The sequence below is a fragment of the Adiantum capillus-veneris genome, chromosome 1 (assembly GCF_014529385.1).
Source record: "Adiantum capillus-veneris isolate H3 chromosome 1, ASM1452938v2, whole genome shotgun sequence".
NCBI lineage: Eukaryota > Viridiplantae > Streptophyta > Polypodiopsida > Polypodiales > Pteridaceae > Adiantum > Adiantum capillus-veneris.
The window spans coordinates 170,962,470-170,988,921 of NC_140931.1; the positions used below are offsets into that span (position 1 = coordinate 170,962,470).

Genomic DNA, 26,452 nt, shown 5'->3' on the forward strand with positions numbered 1-26,452 from the left:
CTAAACATCATGGCACTGATAGAATCTAGAAAACTGCTAAAAATAGTAACTTATTTTATTGTATTCATTTCGTGGTACAAGGGTGTTCCTTTTGATCGGGGTTAGAGACCTTAAAACCTCCCCAACGTGAAAAATTTGAGATGTCCTCATCTCAAGAATGAGTTTGGGTAATCTTTTAAGAGCGTCGATTCGTCCTCCCAAGTTGCATCTTCTTCAGGGTAATCCTTCCATTTTACTAGATGTTCCGTGATAGTTCTGTTGCGTAACTTTCTTTCCCTTGTTTCAAGTACATAGTCAGGTTGGAGCTCGAGAACTCCTTGTGCTGGCATGACTATATGATCTGAGTCCAAGAATTGATCAGGATTGGGAATATAGGGTTTGAGTAAGCTGACATGGAATACATCATGAACCTTCAAGTTTGCAGGTAACTTTAGCTTGTAGGCTTGGTCACTCACAACCTTAATGATCTTGAATGGTCCACAGTACCTTGGGCTAAGCTTCTTATATCTGCCTAGTGATAAGTTGATTTTCTTTGGTCGGACTCGGAGAAAAACCTTATCTCCTTCCTTGAAAGTTCTATCTGTGCGGTTCTTATCTGCATAGTGCTTCTGTCTATCCTGAGCTGCCTGAATGTCCTGGCGAATAGCTCTAGTCTGTGCTTCCATATCTTCTAACATCTTTCTAGAGGCTTCTAGTCTGATGGTTGGATCTGAAAAGTTCAGTGGTGCTAAACAGTCCTGTCCGTAAAGAGCTTTGAAAGGTGACATTCCAATGCTTCTGTGTTCGGAAGAGTTATAAGCATATTCTACCAAAGGTAGATATTGTAACCACTTCTTTGGTTCTTGCGAACAATAGGCTCTAAGAATGTCCTCAATGACTTGATTAACTCTTTCAGTTTGCCCATTTGTTTGTGGATGGTATGCTGTACTGAAAGCTAATTGTGACCCAATAGATTGGAAAAGAGAAGTCCAAAATTTTGATGTAAACTTGGCATCTCTATCACTGACAATACGCTTGGGTAGACCATGGAGCCTGAAAATCTCCTTGATGAATACCCGACTAATATCTGAAGCAGTAAAGGTTGTCTTTACGGGTATTAGATGAGCCACTTTTGTGAGCATGTCCACAACCACGAAAACAGAATCATAACCTCCTGTAGAAGGTAACCCTGTAACAAAATCCATACTGATGCATTCCCACTTCATCTGGGGTATGTCAAGAGGTTGAAGTTGCCCTGGTAATTTGATCCTTTCGGCCTTTATCCGTTGACAAGAAAGACATTGTCTCACATAGCGAAGTATGTCTCCTTTCATTCCGGACCAGAAATAACTCCTTCTGATGGCGTGAAGAGTTTTAGCATAGCCTGGGTGTCCGGATGTAGGGCTATCGTGTGCTTCATATAGAATGGCCTTCTTTAAAGCTCGATCTCTGGGTACACAGAGTCTATGTTTGTAGTAAAGACATCCTCCCATAAGAGAGTAATCTTTAGCTTCAGGCATCTTATTCTGCTGGACTAATGAAGCCATACGTTGGTACTCTGGATCTTCGAGGGATGCTTCTTTGATTCTATCCAAGATAGGGTTATTTGGAATAGAGATAGCTCCGAGAAACGATTTTTGGCTAAGACCATCTGCAACTGCGTTTTCCTTCCCTGGTCTATACTTTATGTCAAGGTCATATTCCTGTAATAGCTCTATCCATCGCCATTGTCGCATATTGAGAATGGGTTGATAAAAAATCCACTTTAAACTCTTGTGGTCTATAACCAACTGAAACTTGAGTCCTAGAAGATAATGTCTCCATAACTTCAGTGCATGTATAACTGCTAAAAGTTCCAGATCATGAGTGGGATAATTCTTTTCATGATCCCTCAGCTTTCGCGAAGTATATGCCACCTGTCTTCCTTCTTGAGTAAGAACTCCGCCTAGAGAGAATTTGCTAGCGTCGGTCGCTACTTCAAATTCCTTACTGAAATCTAGAAGCTTTAAAATAGGAGCTGAGACCAAGAACTCTTTTAGCTTAGCAAAGCTAGACTCGTGCTCGGTCTTCCAATCGATCCTCACTCCTTTCTTCAGGAGTTCCGTCAAAGGTGCAGCAATACGGGCATAATCCTTGACAAAAATCCTGTACCATCCCGTTATTCCAAGAAATCCCCTTACTTTGCTGACAGTGGATGGTTGAGGCCAGTCAACGATGTCCTTGACTTTGTCTGGGTCCACTGAAATCCCTTCAGCCGAAATGACAAATCCAAGATAGTTGACCTTTGGTGAGCAAAAAGTGCACTTGCTCTCCTTAGCGTAAAGTTGGTGTTTCCGAAGAAGATCAAGTACTTTGCGAACATGTTCTTCGTGATCTGCCTCGTATTTGGAATAGATCAGAATGTCAAAGAAAACCAAGACAAAATCATCGAGGTAAGGTCGGAAAATATCCTGCATAAGTCGGTTGAAGCTTGCAGGAGCATTTGTTAGACCAAAAGACATTACTGTGAATTCGTAGTGCCCATACCTAGTATTGAAAGCTGTCTTCGGAATATTCGATTCCTTGATCCGTATTTGGTAATATCCTGACCTTAGATCTATCTTTGTAAATATTTTGGCGCCGTGGAGTCTGTCCAAAAGTTCGTCAATCCTTGGAATTGGATACTTGTTCTTGACAGTTACCTGGTTCAGTCCACGATAGTCTATGCATAGCCTTAAGGTCCCATCCTTCTTCTTTTGGAAAAGAACTGGAGCACCCCAAGGAGAAGTACTGGGTCGAATGAATCCTTGCTCAATGAGTTGCCTAAGTTGTTCTTTGAGTTCGATGGCCTCCGGAAGTGACATTTTATAAGGTCTTTTTGAGATAGGTTCACACCCAGGGATAGTCTCGATCTCATGATCTACCTCTCTGTGTGGTGGAAGATTCGTAAGGTCTTCGGGGAATACATCATCATACTCTCTCAACCAGTTTGGTCGAAGTGAGGTATCTGATTGGTCCACCTTGTTGAGTTTAACTGCATATATTTGCTGACCCTTCCTTAGTCCCTTCAAAAGTCTGCTGGCCTTAACTAGAGTAGCCTTAGGTCTCCCATTTTCCCCTTGAATTAAGGCTTCATTACCCAATTTATCTATAAATGTAAAGTTTCCTTGTGCACAATGGATATGGGCCTTATTTTGCTTTAACCAGTCCATCCCTAGTATCCCATCAAATAATCCTAAGGGTAGGGTTCGAAATTGGGCAGAAGTTGGGTGTCCCCCTAAATCAAAGTCAATTTTTGCCTGCAGAGTGTCGAGATACTACCTCCTTGCCGTTTGCTAACTCGACAACTAGCTTGCTTGACGGATACTTATCTAGCTTAAGCTTTCTCATGCATCTGGGTGAAAGAAATGAAAGAGTACTGCCACAATCTATAAGGAAGTTAACTTGTTCACCTCTGAGAGATCCTGGTGTATGAATGACTGCGTATTGCTCGCAACCATTGGGATTGTCAATTGCAGCATGTAGGGTTGCTCTCTCCACTGCTTCATCACCCACAGTTGGTTGTACTACTGCGGCATTCACTCTGGCGGTAGCTCCACGCCCTTGCCCTCTGTTCATCCTTCCACATCCTCCTCTTCCATTAGCTTGGCCACGCCCATGGGTATTCAAGGGTATGCATTGGCGTTGGTTGCATGAATGTTCCTGGGGCAATTGGATCAGTAGTGTCCATGCTCGCCTCAACCATAGCATCGAACATCAGGGAACTCCAGTGTTGTGGTGGTAGCCATAATAGGGCGCTGGTTATAGGTTTGGTTGGCTGGTCTGTTGTCCCAAGCAATGTTCCTAGCCCTCTTTGACCAATGATTCCTCCTGTTCTGATTAGCTTTTTGTACTTCGAGAGCTAGAGGTTTAGCCCAAAAACATGGAACTTCCGATATTCGAGCACGGGGTCTTCCTGCAACACCAATGCAAGGAATTCGGATCAACTACCTATATACTTTCAATTCCTTTTAAATGTTCAAACAATACGACTTTATTTTCCCAGCCTAACCTAGGCTCTGATACCAGGTGTGAGGTCCCCACCCCGTCGTATCAAACAACGGATCTGATGGTAAACCTGGTGGCCACTAGATCTATAGAGAAAGCAAACAAAATGGTTCAGGGTTCAACTAGCGGACGATCTCTCATCACAAAGTGAGTCGAGTTCGAGCCTACTAGCGACGAGATCTAGCTCCCTCGCAGGGGAAGCGTACTTAACTATCTAGCGATCCTAAGACCCACCTTCCAAGAGGAGAGAAACCCCGAGTGCCTTTTTCCCCATGTTTCAGAGGCACGTACTCTCGAGGATTCGCCGCTCTAGGGGCAATGAGTAATACCAATATCTAGTAAGCACTATGGGGACAGAGAGTTCCCGACCAATCGGGACCACCCATCTCGTAGGCTTTGGCAACCCGAGCCAAGCCCCCACTTTCCACCCCCACACTCACACTTCATCGTGTGACCTAATTACTACCACAAAGGTTGTTCAACATAAATATTCCTTGTTTAATTCTGAATCACATGGTTCGTTAAAACAGCCCTTCAACCAGTATTGCAAACAACACCAAGACAGAATTCTAGTAAGAATTCTACTCAAACTTATTCATAAAAATTCCAATGTCCTGGAGGTACAACATCCCCCCTCCAGCGAGAGTTCACTCCTCCCATTGTCGCCTAGCTGCCCATACAACTAGGTATATCCACCGCATAGAAAGCACGTCATGGACACTCACACCGCATAGAAAGCAAGACGTGGGTTCCCACCGCATAGAAAGCAAGTCGTGGGTATCCACCGCATAGAAAGCAAGTCGTGGATTCAAGAGCCCTTAACGAGGAACTCTGCCCCCTGTGATCAGTAGGGGGGTCAGGACTGATTCAACATTGGAAATAAAATGAACATGTCGAGCTAAATTTTTCCTAGTAGACATTCTTTCCTATTGCAAACAACATATCCATCAAACATTACCTTCCTACTTTAGAACTTAATGTACAATGATTTCAATGCCAAGGTTTCCGTCGGATTTCTCCAACATGTTTGGGGATATGAGCATTCCTAGCTAGCGTATGCAATGTTAATTTACACAACTTGAATAAAAATATGATCTACCTCTTCCACTTCTTCATCGATGGCCCGTGAGATGGCCGGTATTTGTTCCTCCATGGGAGCCTTCCCCTTTCCGTTGACATTGCTCGTTCCTGCTCCGCGATCATGGGCACAAACGGAGCGCGTCCTCTTAACCGGGGCCATTTCTCACTACTTTAAATGATTAGCTTCGAGAAAGAGCTAAGGTTCACAAGCATCATAACAGTCCAATGGGTAGATTAGTGACATCAATTAATCCCTCCTATATGAGAGTCTAGATTTCTTTCATAAAGCAATCATTAAGGATGGCACATAATCCTATGGGAACCAGCTCTAAGATAATTATTCGGCTTACATGATCAAGAATAATTAGGATTTCACTATTGGAATTACCAGAGAATTGTATTAAGTATGATTAAACTATTTCCTAGCAATTAGATGATGCAGATTTACCCTATGCATATGTGTGAGAAAAAACCAGTTCTTAGAGACTTATTGACGGATTAATTTCTCCTTAATTACGTCTTAATGCATAAGAGAAATGAATTCAATTAAGCTACAATGTTAATGAGTGATTACAATAGTGATTCTCTTCAATCTGCACAAATACTAGCTTACCGATTAATTACTATGCTATCTAGAGAGAGAAGATTCTGATAATTATGCTCTAATCATTAATCGAGAGTGAAGAATGGCTGATAATTTAGCTATGGAATGATGATTACATAATAGAGTACGAATAAGGAGAATTTAGAGAGTAGTCATAGAGATTTTCGGCTAGGAATAGGCATAATGTACGAGAAATTTTGATGGTAGAGAAAGGGATTTTCAGATGGCATTAATTAAACTGTCGTTACCGTGATTAAGATCTGGTAATCTTCTCGATTTTCTGATCTAATCGAGCCTCTTGAGATGAAAATTCGGCAGCACCTCCTTCCTAGCTTCTTCTTCAATAGGTGTGTGATTCGGCAGCACCTCCCCAATGTATGTGGGTGTGTGTGTATGCACTGTGTGTGTGTGTGATCATAAGTGTGTGTGTGTGTGTGTGTGTGTGTGTGTGTGTGTGTGTGTGTGTGTGTGCAGGTCTTTAAATAGGCTCCTACAGGCTGAAAATCGATCTGGGTTGCTAAATGCATATGGGAGCTTCTCCAGTTAAGCATGGCAAGTCCAGTTCTCTGCCCACCAAGTGTCAGGTTGGCTTGGTCAACTGGTTCTGAGACTGAGTTGTAGGCTTGGCAGCTTTCCCAAGACTCCCACAAAGCAAGAGGGCGCCCCCTAGCTGCTAAAGCTGATCTGGAGTGGCCTGGGACCTGTTCCCACATAGTCCCGGGCCCCCGGTGCCTCCGGACAATTTTGTGAAAAATTGGTTTTAGGCTAAAACGGGTCATACGAATCGGATTTTGATGCCGCAAATTTCCATACGAAGCTCCAACTAAGGCGTACTGGCCCGAGTACCTGCCATATTTAGCAGCCCCCGAGGTCCAAAAATGCATTTTTTTCAAATTCGGGGTACGGGTGCAGATTTTCGAGACGGTTGAGACTGGACGGGTCGGGTGACCAAAAACTTACTATTTTTAGAAAATTTTCACAAAAATTATTTTAATTCACATTTTGAAGCTTTATAACATTCTAAACATCATGGCACTGACAGAATCTGGAAAACTGCTAAAAATAGTAACTTATTCCATTGTATTCATTTCGTGGTACAAGGGTGTTCCTTTTGATCGGGGTTAGAGACCTTACAGTCGGGCAGACTTTTGAAATGCATAGCTACATGATATAGCTTAGAGGAATCCATGAATCCCTCATCTAAAGGCCGCATCAATTTTTTGGATGAAGGATAAAACTTTGTCCGTAGCATCAAAGGTGCCATCATAGGTGAGAAAAGAGATTCTCTTTCCTCCCTCCTTGAACTTCTTAAGCTTGTAGGACCTTTTAATAGCAGCATAGGATTTATGATGTCCTCTCCTCTTGGTACTATCTAGGAGAAAAACCTTTGCTTTCATTGGAAGAGGAGGAAGATGGAGAAGAGGGTGACCTCTTTCTTGCCTTTTTTGTCTTTTGATTCCTCTCTTCCTTCTTAGAATAATAAGGAGAAGGACTGACGATCTTTTCCTCTTGGGAGGAGTTGGGGATCATCAAGACCACCGTCTTTGTGGATCCACATCTTCTGAAGAATTTGGATATTCACTTCTTTCTCTTTCATGGGATTCCTCCTCTTCTCTCACCGGAGAGAGTCTTCTTTTGGAAGTCTCTACAAGAGGCTTCCTAAGCTCTCTCTCTCTCTCTCTCTCTCTCTCTCTCTCTCTCTCTCTCTCTCTCTCTCTCTCTCTCTCTCTCTCTCTCTCTCTTGTTGGGGACTTTGGAGAATCTCATGAGTGCGAAGTTGTTGTTATCTTGGCATGAACAATACTTGCAAAAGTGAGAGAGAATAAGAGAAACTAACAACGGTTGAGGACTGCATTTACTTGGAGCCAGTCCCCCCCTCCAAAAGGCTTTTGTATTACAAATTCTCCCTTGAAGAGAGACTTGGTACAATACATACTTTGTGTTCCTTGAGACCTTGTTTATGCCATGAATATGGTAAGCTTCATGCACCAATATTATGCTCATAACTAACTTGCAAAAGTATTAACTTGTCCTCAGCCTCAATCCCAAGACCTCAAACACCTTCAAAGGTGGAGAGAGCTAGCAAGAAGTGAGGGAAGGGAAGAGGAAGAAAAAGTAGCATACAAGAAAGAAGTACTTTCCTCACCATAGGTTACTCTTGTAGCTTAGCTTAGCATAGTAATATAGATGGTAGAGAAGATGAGCATGTCATTGAAGCTTGACTCTTGGTCGGATTTTCATTCCATAGCCAAGAGGTGTTGGTGTAGGCTCTCTACTTCTCAAGCTTGGAGAAGGATATGGAGTTCTTTCTCAACACAATGAGAGAATGTGTGAGTGTGTGTGAGAGAATGTGCAAAAAGGAGGTCTCTTCCTTGCCTTGGTTGACTCCTCTCTTTCATTACTTTGGCTTGCATCCTATTGGATCATGCCAAGGCTAGCCAATCACAAGCTATTGGATCATGCCAAGGCTAGCCAATCACAAGCTATGGTCAAATCAAGCAAATAGGAGTAGAATTTGGACAAGTGTCCTTCTTTCCTCCTTTGAGAGAGAGAGCTTAATTAGTCAAATACATACATCTAAATTCTCATTGGACCTCCCTAAAGGCCATCCAATAGCATTGAGGCACACCATGAGGGTAGCATGACTAGGGCTTTTGACATGTGTCCTCAATGCCTCTTGAATCTTGGGCTTGCCTCGAGTGTGTGTGTGTGTGTGTGTGTGTGTGTGTGTGTGTGTGTGTGTGTGTGTGTGTGTGTGTGTGTGTGTGTGTGTTCTCTCTCATTTCTCTACCTTTAGGGCTTGCCTTCTCCTTTGTAGGGATCATCTTTGACTTGAACATCACAAGCACCTTGGTCATAAAGCATGACAAGCACCTCAAGCACCATGGTCATTAAGCATGACAAGCACCTCAAGCACCTTAGTCATCTCAAGCACCTCAAGCACCTTAGTTAGCTCAAGCACGACAAGTACCTCAAGCACATGCCTAGCTTGCCTAAGGTCTAAAGTACCTAAAGATTCCAGGTCTAAGGACTTTTAACACTAAACTTTGGAGGTCACTAATGAAGCTAACCCTAAGGTGTTTTAAGCTCCATTACCTGCTCATTTATCTTTGGTAGACCATCTCCCTTTTGAACCCTTCATGAGATGTAGTCTTCTCTCCCTTTGGTCCCGTGATGAGATAGGTCTAAAAGAACATATCTATATTCTAACTCTTGTTCCATTCATTTTCCTACATGAAGTGATCAATTCAATATGAGAAAATCATTTGGAATAGGTAGATATTAGATTTTATGAAAAAAGTGGAGCTCAAGGATTTCTAGTAATAGCTTTGGAATTTAAAGCGGTATAAAAGCTCATAGCTGAGGCCATCAGTCTAAAAAACAACACCACATATGTTTCAAAAAAATTGTTTGGTATGCTCCTAGTTAGGCTCAAGAATTTAGAGGTAGATATTAATTTAGGGACATTTCTGCATAACAACATGATTAAGTAGACAACCAAGGTGAAGACCTAGAATTTTAAGCATAACATTTTTTTGTGTATTGGGTAGCCTGCATTTCAGCTCACCCTGATGTAGATAAAGTTTGGAACAAGGATTTGGGGAAAGCAACTGAGACTCAAAGCACTGATCAAAACAAAACTGAGGGACAACAAATAGAAGAGGAATGAATTGACAATAGTCACTACAGGTGCAAAGAGGATGGAAACACAATAAAAAGTTTTCACATGTGAGGCACAACAATTGGAGTCACCAAGCCACCAAAAAATAAACAAAAGACAGTGGCTTTCCTAACATAGATGAAGTCAAAATAAAGGACTTTGACAATGCATGTTGACGCTAGTTAGGACAAGGGAACTTCAGAAAATTATCCCATTAAATTGTCTCCTACCACACCAAAGATCAATGAGAAAAAGAAGACTACTAAAACAAATGGACTCCACCTATTGACAACAACTAGCTTTAGTCACTCACACCTCAGCACAATCAACTTGGATGGATAGGCTGCAGAAGCTACAAAAGAATCCCCTTCATGGGAAGATGCTCATACAAAAAGCAGATAAGGTACTTATGCCTTACCCTAGTCCCTTGAAAGTGTAGAAAAGCACCCAAGATTATGTGGATACTATCACTAATGTGTGGAAACTACCGCTATAATGATGTCGGGATGGAACACCATAGTTAATGCTATGGGGCGACGAATGCTAAAATATAAGTTCCACTTGAGAAATAGGTGCTCTGCAAAAGGAACTTCAAGAAATGAAGAGTGAATTAGAAAAGCCTAAAACGGGAAATGGACCAAGTTAGAAGCATGATGCTGGAAGTAACGACCAAGAAGAACAACTATGCCAGAGTAATTTCTACAAAGTAGAAAGAGATAGAAAATCCTCGGAATGACAATAGGCATCTGAAAGAAGAAAAGCTAGCAACTGTGGAAGAAAAAGAAGAACTCCAAGGGAGACTGAATGAAAATAAAATGGCTTTGAAGTTGCTACTTGGAGTTCACAACATTCTAAAGTAGGCCATTGCTGAAAAATACATTTATCACTCTTTGGTCGATATCTTTGAGGTTGAGGGCGACCTTACCCTGAACATGGAAGACTTACAAAACTTAGTAGAATCCGTGAAGTCTGATATGGAGGATAAAGTTGAGGAGTACATATCAACCCTAGTCAACCAAGCATTGATGGACCATTTAAAGAACCAAGTCACCAATGAAGATGATGATGAAGACCAGGATCAAGAGGACAAAGCTGGAGCAAGTCACCACAGTGATCATGATGGTGATGATGATGATGATGATCGATCTCCACCTCCAAACTTAGTCACTTGCGGGCATCAGACTGACACTAGCACTGGGACAGACAACTAGAAGGATAACAAAGTTGGTAATCATCAACAACATTAGAAGTAGAACCAGTCTAATTAGAATCAATAGCAATAGCAGACACAACAAGGAACCTAACAAGCCATTGTTCTATCCAGGCCAACAGATTATCTCAATGATAAGGGTAAATACACTGCATTTGACTCTAGTTCAAAGTTAGATTCAAACTAGAATTACTCCATCGAGCTGATCACACTTAACAAGAAATTGAGGAAGCAAAGGTGTTGACCCAGTGGTCAACAATACAGTATAACTCAATTTTTCTACCAAAGTCTTACTTTTTGAGAGTTATGAAATGATGCGGATTATGGTTAAAAGCATCATTTGTAATGAGTAGCAATTATAGTTGCAAAAGCCAGGGTGCGATGGCACTTCTAGATTGTAAATACAAAGCAATTTGACCTATTGAACTGTGTTTTAGGTTTAATTTATGGTAGCCTTACTTTATAAGGTACCTAGGTCATTTTGTAAAAAGAACTTTATCATAATCAAAGTTTTGAGCTATCGTTGACTGTGTACGAGAGAGAGAAAGGGAGAGAGCGTGAGCTTCATCATGATGCCACTTCATGCTTGCTCATCGCATTGGATATTTGACTGCACCATTGTGATAGAATCAAAGAGAGCTATGCAACAACGCCAAGCATTCCACACGAAGCCGAGCACACACGCTAAAATCTATGAGTTATTTGTGATTGTAAGTATATCAAATGATGTTTGGTTTTTGCGTACGAGTAGTTGGTAGAATTGTGGCGACATAAGCTATGCATAGGTACTCATAGATTTCAATTTCAAGCACTTCCAAAATTTTGCTCTACCTTTATACGCATTTTTCTTAGATGGGTTTGGAGTGAGTATTTTGAATGTAGAGGCTTTGGGAGACAGGTGTATCCTTAGTGACGGGATGGTGTTCCTTAAGTTCCATATGATTCTGATATGGTTTGGTGAGTTTCCTTCCATTTGTGTATATGTGGGTTGGGTGGTGTAGTTGAGAGCAATGAGGTTCCTCGCGAAGCGAAGCACACATGCTAATGCGTCTACGAGCTATTTGTGATCATAAGTATATCAAATGAAGTTTTTTTTTTTTTTGTGTACAAGTAGTTGGTAGAATTGTGGCAACATAACTACCCATAGGTACTCATAGATTTCAATTTCGGGCACTTCCAAAGTTTTGATCTATCTTCATATGCGTCTTTCTCAGATGTATTTGGAGTGATTATTTTGAGTGTAGAGGCTTTGGGACAGGTGTATCCTAATGAGGGGATGGTGTTCCTTAAGTTCCATATGATTCTGCTATGGTTTGGTAAGTTTCCTTCCATTTGTGTGTATGTGGGTTGGGTGGTGTAGTTGAGAGCAATGAGACTCCTTATTGTGGTTTAGTTGGACTTCTAGAGTCCTGTATGTGTGGGATGGTCTCATCCTGACAAGCTATAGAGATTGCCTCCGTACACCTATTGTGGCATGTGTGTCCTCGATTGACATTTTTTTGATCTAGGTAGTGTTACATGCACTTTATAGGTGGTGTGATTTTCTCCCACCGCATTGGCTCCATTGTCGGTGACACAAGGACTTGAGTGGGTAATCCTACTAACACTTATGTGATGGTTGCTTGCTTTAGTTTCAACTAAAGAGAGCATTTTTCTTAAGTGGATCCAAAAAAGGATATTCTGAGATCAAGTGGACATCTAGGAAGCGTGTGTCTTACCGAGGGTTTGCGACTAGATATATTGAATTAGGATTTGTAGTATTAGTTGTAGATTAGAGTAGTTATTGGTGGTCAAGTGATTTGTGAGGTGATAAAAGCATTTGCTAGTCCCTGTGTGGCAGTGAAGCATTCATATACTCATAAACAAATGCAAAACCCCATATGATATGTAGGAGTAGCTTCAGGTAAGTGAATTGATTTTGATCTAGAGTTATTCATCACAGATTTATTTGTTGAAGTGCATGTTTGCATTCATGATCTCTAAAAAGTTGATTTTGAGGGTAAAAATGCAACAAACAGGTTTTTGTTGACATATTTTCATGATTGATTGATATTGTGCATATAAGAGGACATTTGCAAGAGTTCTGTGTAGAAAAATTGAAAATTTGAAAACTTGGACATCATACACAAATGATGTCTCAAGAGGCACGTGGAGAGCAAATTTGACAAAGCTGATTGCACTAGAGTGTTCAAAAGGGGTATTTTATCCTAAGTACACCTTGAGACCAGGGTTTTGACCAACCCTTGGTACCCAAAACAGAAAAGACGAAGTCTCAAAAATGGAAAAAAGTGGAACTTCTGATTCTGAGCATATTTCTACATGAGAATTGGTAACAGTGCTTGAAAACCAGTGCTGGAGACTTGGGGATGCTTGTGGTAAAATTTTGGTCAAAAATTCATTAGTAGACATCATACACATATGATGTCTGAAGGGTAATTTTGGCAACAAAATTGATTCTTTGACTTTATACCCATCTTTTGCAAGTTGTGTTGAGCACATACACAAGTTTCATTTCATTTGGGCATATAAGTTGAGATTGAGGAGATTTTACTCTTTCATGAAATTTCCTTGTCAAAAAGTGGTGATTTTGCGGGTTTTGATTTCCAAAATTTGCTGTGAGCACATATTCCTGTTGTACATACCAAGGAGCACCTTTGGTACAAACATAAGTCCATTCTGACCACATAGACATCAACGCATATGATGTCCTAGAGGTCAAAAGATACATCTGAGTGCACCCTTGTGATCTAAAGCATTAAGGAAGCAAATAGGAAAAATTCCATTGAGTTTTAAGCATTTTTGGGCTTGTAAAGGCCACAAGAGGGATCTAGGCAACGTGAATGCTCAAATTGATCATATCTAGCACAAAAAGTGTTGGAATCTAATTCTAAAAGCTGTTGTGATTTTCTTGTGAGGTGAGAAACCTCTGGAGTGGGTTTCACTTTATTCTGACAAGATAGACATCATACGCGTATGATGTCTAAAGGGAAATTTTAGGGACCAAAGCTGACATCAAAGTTTACCTGGGTGTTTAGCACCACAAAACAAGCTTAGAGAGACCAAGTTTTATTGCATTTGGAGCACATAGACATCATACGTTCTGAGCCAATTTTTAAACAAAACTAACCAGTTGACATTATAGGGTGCTTTGACACATTGTTTTGAGCATCTTCACTAAGTTTGAATCATTTTGGACATATATTTTAAGAGAAAAGTGTGATTTTGCACTTCATGGAAGGTGACACATAAGATTTGTGTTTTGAGAGCAATTTTGAGGTTTAAACTTTGTTGTGATCATATATTCTTGTTGCTTATGATAATGGGGACCAAAGGTAAAGACAATTACAAAATCTGAGCACATAGACATTATACGCATATGATGTCTCAAGTCAAGATCTGAAAGTCCAATTGCACTTCTAACCACGCAGGAGGTTTGGAAATGATGATTTAAACCTGTTTGCAAAATTTCATCTCATTTGGACACATATCTTTGAATTTAAAAATATTTTTATAAATCCAAGAAGATAAAGGTGAAAAAGTAGTGATTTTGAGCAATTTTGACATCCATTTTTTTTTGTGAGCACATATTCTTGCTGTATATATCGAGGAGCATTGTGAGTAGAAGCAGAAGTGAAATCTGAGCCAAAAGACATCATACGTGCATGAAGACTTTTAGGCAAGATCTAGGTCAAATCAGACATGTGAGTATCCCATAGTGTCACAAGGCATAAAATAAGTCCCTAGTCAAAATTTTATTGCATTTTGAGCACATTTGGGTTAAAAAGTGTCAAAAGATAGAAATTGGGCGATATCCATGCTTGTATTGATCATAACTTGCACAAAAAGTGTTGAAATTGAATTCTGAAAGTTGCTGAGAGTTTCTTGAGTGATAAAGAGTCTTGGGGATAAAAATCACTTCATTTTTTTAAAACAAAATACATCATACGCATATGATGTCTTAAGTGCCAAACTAGAGATCAAAACTTACATCTTTGCTCATAGAAGTGTTTGCCATCACAAAATAGGCCTAGAGACTAAATTTTATTCAATTTGGATCACTTTTGGCTTAGTTAACCTCCCATGGGCAAGTTGCAAGCAAACCAGACAGAAAAAGGAGTGATAGACCTGACTTAAAGTGTTAGAATCACAAACTAAGACTTAGAGTGGTTAGAGTACATCAAGGAGAGTCTACATTTAAAGTTTGGAGAAATTCTGAGTCAGGAGACATCATACGCATATGAAGAATCCAGGCATAGGTTGAGGCCAAACAAGAAGTTTGACTCTTCAAAGGACTTCCTTTTAACCATAGAATCCCAAATATCATTCCAAAACAAAATTGGGACACTTGTAAGTGGACCAAAGCATGTATCCAGTGTTGACACTCTGAAATTGCCAGAATTGACCTGCAGGAAGATTGAATGCGATAGACAACTGTTTTGGCCATAACTTGAGCTCCCGATATCGGATTCAAAAACTTTTTTTATCAAAATGAAGCTCCAGAGTAGCTCTATAAGATTCAATGTAACCCCACCCCACCCCCCCCCCCCCCCCCCCCCCCCCCCCCCCCCCCCCCCCCCCCCCCCCCCCCCCCCCCCCCCCCCCCCCCCCCCCCCCCCCCCTCCTTAAACAACAATTAAAGACCCTTTAGATCAATCATTACTGGTCAACGTTCCAAAAAAACATTGTGTAAGGCCTCAAAATGCAACTGAAAGTTAGGGGTGTCTAAAAGAGACAATTTGAGAGAATTGGTGAGGAAACGGTCGTGATTTTGGACATACTTTTCACTTATTCCTAACCAAATCACTTGATCACATTGAAATAAGTCTTCTTATATCAAGCTAGAGTTGTTAAGCCCAAAAATCATGTCTAGTGAAGCTTCAAACTCAACTTACACAACCTTCGGGATCCCAATGATAGAAAAGAATCTGCCCATAATGGATCTTACAAACTTGTGGTTGATAAAGAACTATTTTGTTGAGAGAGTCTGGATGAAAGATCATGAGAGTGAAGGATTGTATAGATACATTGACAACAGTGTGAGGTCAAGCTTTATAGGTGCTCAGACCCATACCCAAAAGAGCTGACGGATTATAAGCTCTTATATGTCTATACATACGGAGTGGATTTTCAATGGAAATCTATAGTTATTGACAAGTATGACAAGATAGAGAGATGTAGAAAGCACAAATCCATGGACTGCATTAGAAACGGGTGGATATTTGGTCAATGAAGGACCACAAATACCTCCACCAAACACTGGAATTCCTACGAGAATACCAAAAAGTGAGCCACCTACATAGGGCGGCTACATGGTTGCCTCTCATGAGAGAGGGTAGCTCTTTTGTCTTATAAAATGAGGCCTTTTCTCACACATTTTTTATTGTGGAGTTGATGCAACAAGATGGGTGTGAGTGTTGGAATTAGGGCTACAAGAAAACCCACATAGCTTGGAGAAGATGAAGGAAGGTCAAGGCACACAACCGAGAGCATATTACTTATTGTGCAAATGGAAAGATAAGTTAGCCCTAGAGTGATGGGCTTATATACAATGCACAGGGGAAAAAACCTCCTAGTGAGGGAAAAAACACCTCGGCAATTCTAAGTGTGTTCACATACATCACTACCACATGTATATGGCAACATATCCCCCCCTGGAGTGATGCAACAGTGAATGAGAGTTGGCACATAGAGTAAAGGGAAGTGCCATGCCCTGAGGACATGATCAATCCACAAAGGGGAGTAAGCCCAAAGCTTTGCAGAAAGCTTCAAACTTCTCACGAGACAATGCCTTTGTGAAAAGATATGCAAGGTTGTCCTGTGTTGGCACATAAGCCAAGTTGATCTCTCCTGCTAAGAGCCTCTCCTTGATATAGTGGTAATGCACCTCAACATGCTTTGTGCAAGCATGAAAAATTAGGTTCCTCAAAACTACCAATGCACTCTAGCTATCGATGTAGATAGTGTTGGTAGTGTCCTGTCTAACACCCAAATCATCCATAAGGCATCTGAGCCATACACACTCAACCGTAGCGTCTAAAGACTGCCTTGTACTCAACCTCACAATTGGAAGTGGCCATAGTAGGTTGCTTCTTGCTCAACCATGCCATGCATGAGCTACCAAACATGAAACAAAAACCACTTGTGGACACTTGTGTGTCAAAACAACCAACCCAATATGAGTCCAAAAAAGCATGCAAATCTAGCGGCAATGATCCCCCCTTGGGATAAAACAAGCCAAGATGTAAAGTGCCACTCAAGTAGCAAAAAGTCCTCTTCACAACCTACCAATGCTTAGACCTTGGGCTATGCATGAATTTGTATATTTGTGAGACTGCAAATTGAATATTTGGCCTCATGTTGCATACATAAATGAGGCATCCAACAATAGTTTGGTAAAGAGTGACATCTGCAGGATCACCAGCATCATGAAGACTCAATTTCAAATTTTTTTCCATGAGAGTGGCAATAGGTTTGCAATCCTCAAGTCCAAACTTACATAGAAATGTCTCTATGTAACTTTTCTGACACAAGGCAATACCACCATCACACTGCTTAAATTGTATACCCAAGTAATGATGCAACAACGCCAAATTTTTCATATTAAAAGTAGCATTCAAATCAGCCTTAAATTCAGCAATATGTCTCTCATTTGGTCCAGTGATCAGCAAATCATCCATGTAAAGAACCACAATGAGAGTACATCACCCTCACGCTTTACATACAATGTGCTTTCTGTTGGACTGTTACAAAAGCCTCATTTGAAAAAATGGGTGTCAACCTTCTCATACCAAGCACAAGGAGATTGCTTCAACCCATAGAAAGCTTTGTTACATTTGCACACCTTATCCTCTTGTCCTTTCCTGACAAAACCACGAGGCTACACTACATAAACTTCCTCAAATATGGCACAATTCAAGAAAGCATTAACAATGTCTAATTGATGCACATAGAAAACACATAGTAGTCATACAACGTGGGAAAAAAAGTCTCTTCATGATATATTCCCTTTTGCTATGCATAACCCTTTGCAACAAGTCAAGCCTTATAGCGATCAATCTCACCATGCGACTTGCGTTTCAACTTGTAAACCCACTTTGTACGAATGGCCTTTTTGCTAGGAGGAAAATCACATAAAGTCCATGTGCCATTTTCTATAAGTGCATCATATTTTGATTGCATGGCAACCATCTAGTTTTCTAAATTTTGTGCTTCATCAAAAGATAGAGGGTTCTCAACATCATGTAAGCTAGATAGAGCCAAACCATAACAATCTGATGCATAAGATACATAACAAAAGCTTGAATAAGTGCGACTAGACAAAGGTGCATCCAATTTACTGTCACGCAATGTATGCACTAGTCATTTTGTCATACCTCTAGCCTCCTCATTTTCAGCCCTTTCCTCATCAAGTACATCATGTACATCTGGACCAATAATAGGCTGATCTATAACATTTTTAGAAACCCCCATAGGTTGTACATTTTCCTCATTGGAATTTACATTCAAACTTCCAGCATCGAAAAGAGGCAAGAAAGTTTCATAAATATCTGGTGAGCTTACATTACTGTCTCTATCCCATGAAACCAGAATACACTTTTTTTGTGGATGATGCAACCTGTAACCTTTGTTTTCAGCACTATAACCAACAAAAATACATTTGACAGCCTTATCATCCAATTTTTTGCGTTATGTTTGTGGCACCAAAGCGTATACCAAACATCTAAAAACACGCATGTGCTCAATAGAAGGCTTTCTATCATGCCATGCTTTGTATGGAGTCATAGACTGCAAAGCTTTTGTAGGACACTTGTTAAGTTCATAAGTGGCACACATGATGGCCTCAAGCCAAAACGAATGCGGCAAAGCTTGATTTTTGACCATACATCGTGTCATTTTCATAAGTGACTTGTTTTTCCTCTCAACAATACCATTTTGCTGAGGTGTATAAGGCACTTAACATTGGTGTTTTATCCCACAACTAGCCAGAAATTCATTAAATTCATGAGACATACCCCTTGATCGAAACAGAGGGTGTCCATAGTACACTTTGAAACATTTTTCAGCCATAGACAAAATTTTTTTGAAGCATATAATTACTTTGGACTTCACTTTAAGCAGAAATACCCATGCATGCTTGGAGTAATCATCAATGAAAGTCATGAAGTAAAGGTAATTGCCCAAGGACGGAGTTTGCATGGGCCTAAAAACATCACTATGCACAAGCAGCAACCTGCATGTGGCCCTATAACTGAGCCATCCTTTGGAAACTTAGAACACTACATCTTACCCAAAATACAGTCTTCACAATATGTTTGACAGGTGCTTCAAGAGACGTCAAAGAAGCAACCATATCAGATTTTTGCAAACGCAGCAAACTGGCAAAATTCACATATCCAAAACGTGCATGCCAAAGTTTTGCATTTGAAATAGCCTTTAAGTCCACAACTGCATTTGCAAAATTCTACCCACATTTTTCATACAAAGTGAGCTTATACAGTCCACGACATAGAATGCTAGATACAACAATTTCATCACCAAAACTGAGATCATGTACTATACATCTGTCATCCACAAATTTGACTACAAGTCCAAGTCTAGCAAGTGCATATACAGACAAAATATTCTTCTTGATCCCAGGTACATAAATTGCATCAACAAGTGTGAAAGAACTACCATTTGCAGTAGTAAGCACAATCTTTCCAACTCCCTAAACCGGATAAGAATCATTGTTGGCACAAGTAAATGAATTCCCATGAGAGACACGCTCAAGAGAGGTGAAGAAATCACAATGTGAGGTAATGTGCTTTGTAGCACCACTGTCAAAATACCACACATGGGAATATGTAGCAATTAACATGCATGCATCATGGAAAATAGGATTATAAGTGCACTCTACACTAAAATCCCATTTTGCATCAACATCAGCATCACAATCTCATTTCACAAAAGACTCAACAATAGCTGCATTTGTAGTGGAATCAACCTCTTTCTTCTTAGCCTCTTTGGCCTTCAGATTAGGACACTGCTTGATCAAGTGATCATTAGCTTTCCAATAATGGCAACGCATCTTCTTTTTGCCCTTATCACCAAAATTTCTAAACGAATGTCTGATAGCAAAAGCATTAGGAACATGTGATTTTCCACTCGTAGAAGAGTTATGAGAAGTGATTGCATTACTATACCACCTTTTCTTCGAGTAGTAATAAAAGCCTATTCAACTGCACGCTATCTTGTCTTATTTTTGTTGGAAAGTGACTCTTGCAATAACAATGTGCATAATGCATCAAACTTGACAACTTTAGGATTTCCTTGGGTCATAAGTCTCCAAGCACTAGCAAAAGTTTGGTAAGAATCTGGCAAGGCATCAAGAACAGTCTTCATAAGGGAACTGCCTGAAATGACTTCACATGCAGAAATAAGTTGCTCATTGATATCCTTGACACTAGTAAGGAAAGTGTCCATGTCATCTTCCTCATGAATAATCTTTGATTCCATCTGTTTACACCGCAATGCAATTTTAGCCTCATTGCAACTTGCATAAAGACCAGCTAGAATATCCCAAGCCTATTTTGTAGATTTCACTGAACGAATGTGAGAAGTAATAGTGAGCTTCATAGACAACGCAATCGGTGCATGAGCCTGCACATTTTTTACATCCCAACGAGCTTGTTCCGTTGTAGGCAAAACAACTCTAATAGAAGGAATCCTTGCAGCAAGACCTGCAACATCCTCAATTGTAGAGTGTGCAGGTGATGGAGAAGGTAGGAAAGAAGACTACGCACACACATCGAGACACACACACACACACACACACACAATCGTTACCCTACAGCAACCATTCAACGTGCTGCTCTTCTCTTCTTCACTTTGAACTATTATCCAAAGTATATTTACAACATAGTATAGTCAGTGTCCGCCGGCTGCCCATAGCACAATGGACATATTCTTTAACACTCCCCCTCAAGCTCAGAGTGAGCTTGCATATGATGAATTCCCAATGCTTCACGAAAGTAGCAAAACTTCTCCTTTCCAAGAGCTTTTGTGAATATATCCGCAACTTGATCATTTGTCTTCACATACACCAAATCAATCTAACCTGCCAAAAATTTTTCTCTAATGAAGTGATAATGTACTTCAATGTGTTTAGTTCGAGCATGGTAAACTGGATTCTTTGCCAACATGATGCTGCTAATATTGTCACAATATATAATGACACTGTCAAGATAGTCAAAACCAAATTCTACCATAAGTGCTCTCAACCATGACTCTTCACATGCTGCCAAAGCTGCTCCATGATATTCAGCTTCTGTACTTGATAATGCTACAGTTGATTGCTTCTTGCTACTCCAACTTATCATACCATTGCCAATGGAAAATGCATAACCACTTGTAGATCTTCTACCATAAAATCTCCTGCCCAATTTGCATATGTGTAACCATAAAGACAAAGCTTCCCATTCTTTTCATAAAACATTCCATAACTGACAGTGGCTTTCACATATCTCATAATCCGTCTCATTGCATCAAGATGACTTTTACATGGATTTTGCATGAATTGACTCACAACACCCACTGCATAACTCAAATCTGGCCTTGTTATTGTCAAGTAAATAAGGCTTCCAACCATCTTGCGATACATAGTGACATCCTCAATGTAATGTCCATCATCAAACAACTTCACATTTTGATCAAGAGGTGTATCAACCGGTTTGCACGCTGTCATTCCATACTTCTCAAGCATATCCAACGCAGATTGTCTTTGTATCATCCAAATTCCTGATAAAGTGTTGACAATTTCAATTCCCAAGAAATATCTCAACTCACTAAGGTCCTTCATGTTGAATTCTCTCAACAAACTCTTCTTGACATGCAAAATTTTCTCATCATGACTTCCAGTGAGAATCAAGTCATCAACATAGATAACAATAACAACGATCTCTCCATCAACATGCTTCGCAGTAGACTATTTAAATCCAATCTTCTTCAAGAATCTGGTTATCTTTTCACACCAAGCTCTAGATGCTTGCTTCAAACCATACAATGATTTCTTCAACTTACATACATAATATGGAAACTCTGGGTGTTGATAACCCTCTGGCTGTATCATATAAACTTCTTCTTCCAAGTCACCATTCAAGAATGCATTATTGACATCGATTTGCCGTAACTTCCAACCGAACATACTTGCTATTGCTATCACCAATCTGACTGTTGTCATCTTTGCAACTGGACTAAATGTCTCATCATAATCAAGACCTTTTGTTTGTGCATAACCTTTAGCAACAAGCCTTGCTTTGTATCTTTCCACACTACCATCTGACTTGAACTTGACTTTGTATACCCATTTTGAACCAATTGCTTTTTTTCCACTTGGCAAGCGACCCAAATCCCAAGTGTCATTCTTCACAAGAGCATCCATCTCATCATCCATAGCTGACTCCCATTCTGATTTTCCAATTGCCTCTTGAAACATGTAGACTCTTTATGTATGCATAATGTGTACGCATGTAACCATTGTATGTCAATCTATCAACTCGATAGCGTACCCTCTCTGATCTTCTCAACTGCGGTGCACTCTTCTCTTCAACTCTTGTATATGAGGGTACATATTTCTCAATATGTTTACTGCCAGGTGTCCTCAAATGCGGTAAACCATGCTCTTCATCGAGGCTTTCATCTCCAGAACTCTCTTCAACCATTTTCTTCTTGCCTTTCTCGTCTTGCTTCTTATCTCGCAAACGACCACTCCATGGGTTGACACTTCATGTACTCTCCTCTGCCATATGTGGTCTTGAAATAGTTCTTGTTGATGGTCCTGGCTTATCAACAACATGATGCACATGCTCTTGCTCTGAATACTCATCTTCTATCATCACTGGCTTTGGTTTATACCATGGTTCATGCTCACAAAATCTGACATCTCTACTAACATAAACTTGTCTTGTCATAGGATCATAGCACTTGTAACCTTTCTTTTCAACTGGATAGCCCAAGAATATACACTTCACTGCCTTTGGTTCCATCTTCTTTCTTGCAAACACATCCAAAAACTTTCATGTAGGAAACTGTTGGCTTGATCCCATAAAGTCTCTCATAAGATGAAATTTCATAAATGGGAGTTTTTGGTGTTCGATTCATAATGTGTACTACTGTATGAACTGCTTCAGCCCAATATGTTAATGGCATATTCATCTCATTCATCATGGCTCTTGCAATCTCTGCTATGACTCTATTATTTCTCTCAGCAACTTCATTTTGTTGTGGTGTGTATCTGCAAGTAATCTGTCTTCTTATTCCTTGTTCACGTAAGTAATCATCAAAACTGTGTGACATGTACTCTCCCCCTCCATCTGTACGTAGGCATTTAATTTGACAACTGTTCTCTTTCTCAATCATAACTTTGAACTCCAAGAATACCTCAAATGCCTCTGACTTTGCCTTTAGAAAGTAAACCCATGTCATTCTGCTGTAATCATCCGTGAATGTGATAAAATATCGACAACCATTCAGCGTAGCATGATCACAAGGTCCCCAAATATCTAAATGAACAATTTCCAAAGGACTTTGGCTAATTCTCCCCCTCTTTGGAAATGGTAAACGAGATTGCTTTCCAAATTGACAAGCTTCACAAACATGATCAAAATTCAATCTGTCAAACTTTGGTAATCCGCGTACAATTTGATTTAATTGCATATGCTTTAGTCTTCTAAAATTGACATGACCAATCCTCTTATTCCATAACTCTGCCCAATTATCTTGAGTGGTTGATTTGTTTGCATACATACCGCTGTGTAAACATGGATCTCCAGCTTCCAATGAGAACAAGCGACCTTTCTTTCTTCCACGTGCCAATATCTTGCCTGGTCTGCCTTTGTGAAACTCCTCTATGAAGCAACCATAACGATTAAAACGAACTTGCAACCCTTGATCTGTCATCTGTCCAACTGATGCTAAATTCTTTGTGATTAAAGGCACATATAGAACATCTCCCAATGTGTTGTATGTCCCGTCTTTTTCTAGCAATGGAACTGAACCAACATGCGTAATCCGATGCATAGTATCATCACCTGTAGCGACAAACTCATCCTCTTCTAATTTCTCTTTTCTGTCCAACCATTCACCATGATATGTCATATGATTTGTGGTACCACTATCTAAATACCAATCATTTGTATGATGTGGCTCCACCATGCTTCCAACAACATGCTTCATAGGAAATAAATGTCCACTCGATCTATTGTCATATATATTTTGATCATGAGGATTGTATCCAGCAAAGTTTCCTCCATGTCTGCCATAACCTCGGCCTCTTCCACCACGATCACGATTTTGATTTAGCCTTGTGTAACATTCTCTTTCAAAGTGACCATAAATGCCACATCTATTACAATACCCATCTCTTTGAGGATGTACAAATCTTCCACCTCCACGTCCATGAGGTCAGGCTCTCCCCCTGCCTCTTTGGCTATAATCATTGTAACTTTGACTTTGTTGGTTTTGCCATTGAATTCTTCCAACATTGTTTCCACGACCATAGTTTCCTCTTCCCACCTCTATTGTTTCCACGACCTCTAGAGTAAAATACCTGATCTCTGGGATGGTTATTTGATGTAGAAGGACCTGACTTACCTAACTTCACCTCTTCTTGCAAACAAAGGTTTACAAACTCTTCAAAATCAGGCATGTTTCCTCGAATAGATATAGATGTATCCAATGACTTGTATTCCGGTCCCAAACCATTCAATGTCACTGAAACTAAGTCATCATCAGGAACTTCAACATTAATGCTCGCAAGATCATCCTGTATTTGCTTTATCTCTGTCACATAATTTGATATGGATCTATTTCCTCGCCATACACAATGTAACCTTTGCTTCAAGTGAACTTTTCGTGGTTCTGTATTGGAGCTATGCATCAATTTCCTTGAATTCTCAATCCACTTCTTGTAAGATTCTACTCCTACTTGCCATGTTTTATGTGCTTCAACATTCTCTCTATTTGGTTACAAACCAACCTCGGGACACTCTTATTCACCTGTAATGTAATCCCATAAACCTTTGTCCATGATAAAGTTCTCCATCCTGTAAGACCATATGCTGTAGTTCTCTCTGGTCAGCTTCTCTCCAACAATCTGTGTGACTTGAGTTGAGCTTTCTGCCATCTTCACTTTCTCAATTGCTTCCAAAGAATTTTGACAAAATTTTGGCAGAGTTTCCTTTGTATTTGGACAATATCTCAAGTGACAATCTCAACCAAAGTGCTCATAAACACTGACAGAAAATCTCACTCTGCCAAGGGAAAATCCACTGACTCACTTTGCCACAGACTGACTCAATACTATGCATAAATAACATAAAACAATGTCCACATGGACCTGTATAAAAATGAAATCCATACGCTGTCCTGTACCACATATCCATACATCCACCTTCTTCCCATAGTCGTAAATGACATATGAGGTCTTTCGCGGGGCCAATTGGGGGTTCACTCCAGTACCTAATCCACCTTGACAAGGTACCAAAGCTCCCAAGGCAAGGCTTTAGAAAACCTCACTCGACCCTCATAAAGGTTGCAGTTTTCCAAAATACATTAACCGCATATCCATACATAACCACAAAGTACTCAATCTGACAATATAACCGCCTCAACTTCTTCCCACAACCTTTCTTACATAGGCGGCTGTCCATAACGGACCCACAACAGCCAAACATAATCTTCGATAACACAATATCATGATGCAAAAGCTCTATGTCACTCTCCAAAACCTGTGTAAATGCTGAATTCTTCACTTGTAACCTATAAATCTACTACCGAGTACAAAACTGGAAATCTCCTATGCTTGTGTGAGTTGGCTGTTTGCTGCAGAAAATTGCTGATTTTGGCAAATTGAGTATGCGAATGTGTCCGGAATGCCCAAAAATATAAAGATAGACTCCTGGATCGCTGTATTCCGAGTTCGGGTGAGGGAGTTATGACCAAAAAACCTCTCTTTTTGGTTGTTTTCCAGAGCTACGGAAATTTGTGTATTGACTGTAGCTCCCCAAACTGAGTGCTGATACCACTTTGTAGAGTGCACAGGTGATGGAGAAGGTAGGAAAGAAGACTACACACACACACCAACACACATCGAGAGACACACACACACACACACACACACACACAATCGTTACCCTGCAGCAACCATTCAACGTGCTGCTCTTCTCTTCTTCACTTTGAACTATTATCCAAAGTATATTTACAACATAGTATAGTCAGTGTCCGGCCGCCCATAGCACAATGGACATATTCTTTAACATCAACATCGCCTACATCCTCAAAACCAGGACATACATCAATGTCCTACACAATATTCCACACTCCCTTTGACACAAGAACATGTTGCATGATGTAAGCCCATATAGGGTAATTGTCCCCATCCAATTTGTCCTCAATATCAAACATCTTGAACAAATCTGTGTTCTTGTCAACCATGGTGAATGCTTGCACCTGATGTGAAAATTGCTCGAAAAGAGGAGAAATCAAGCAAAAACCACACGTGCTATATAGCACAAACTGTAGAAGACTGTAAGGGACCTGTTATGCAAAAATCAACACTAATAGAAATTTTACACAAAATGACAAAATAACTTGCACAGTATTGCCTATACTGGAAACGAGGGACGAAATGAGCCCGAATCAGAAATCTGAGCAGAATGAGCTCCTAGAGCTATCCAAAAATATTTTTCAGCCTATGAACTCTCACCAAAGCTCATTGAAATTGAAGAAAGTGAGCAGGCATATGCTTGAGCTTTTGGCGGCTAATCCCAGGAGGACGCAACTTGCTCTGATACCAATTGTTGAAATTAAGGTTAGAAGAAAACACATTCAACTTGGAGAATGTGAAGGAAGCTCA

The 26,452-nt window shown here is 40.3% G+C and overlaps 1 protein-coding gene across 1 annotated transcript; it reads right to left on the reverse strand.

Moving 5' to 3' along the window:
- Window positions 1-10,610: 10,610 nt before the first annotated feature.
- Window positions 10,611-24,691, reverse strand: LOC147466011 (uncharacterized). Its single transcript, XM_086504349.1, is given in 2 exon segments — window positions 10,611-10,666; window positions 24,190-24,691. Coding segments are annotated over 2 exon segments (507 nt in total). The 5' UTR covers window positions 24,641-24,691.
- Between the last annotated feature and the right edge of the window lie 1,761 nt (window positions 24,692-26,452).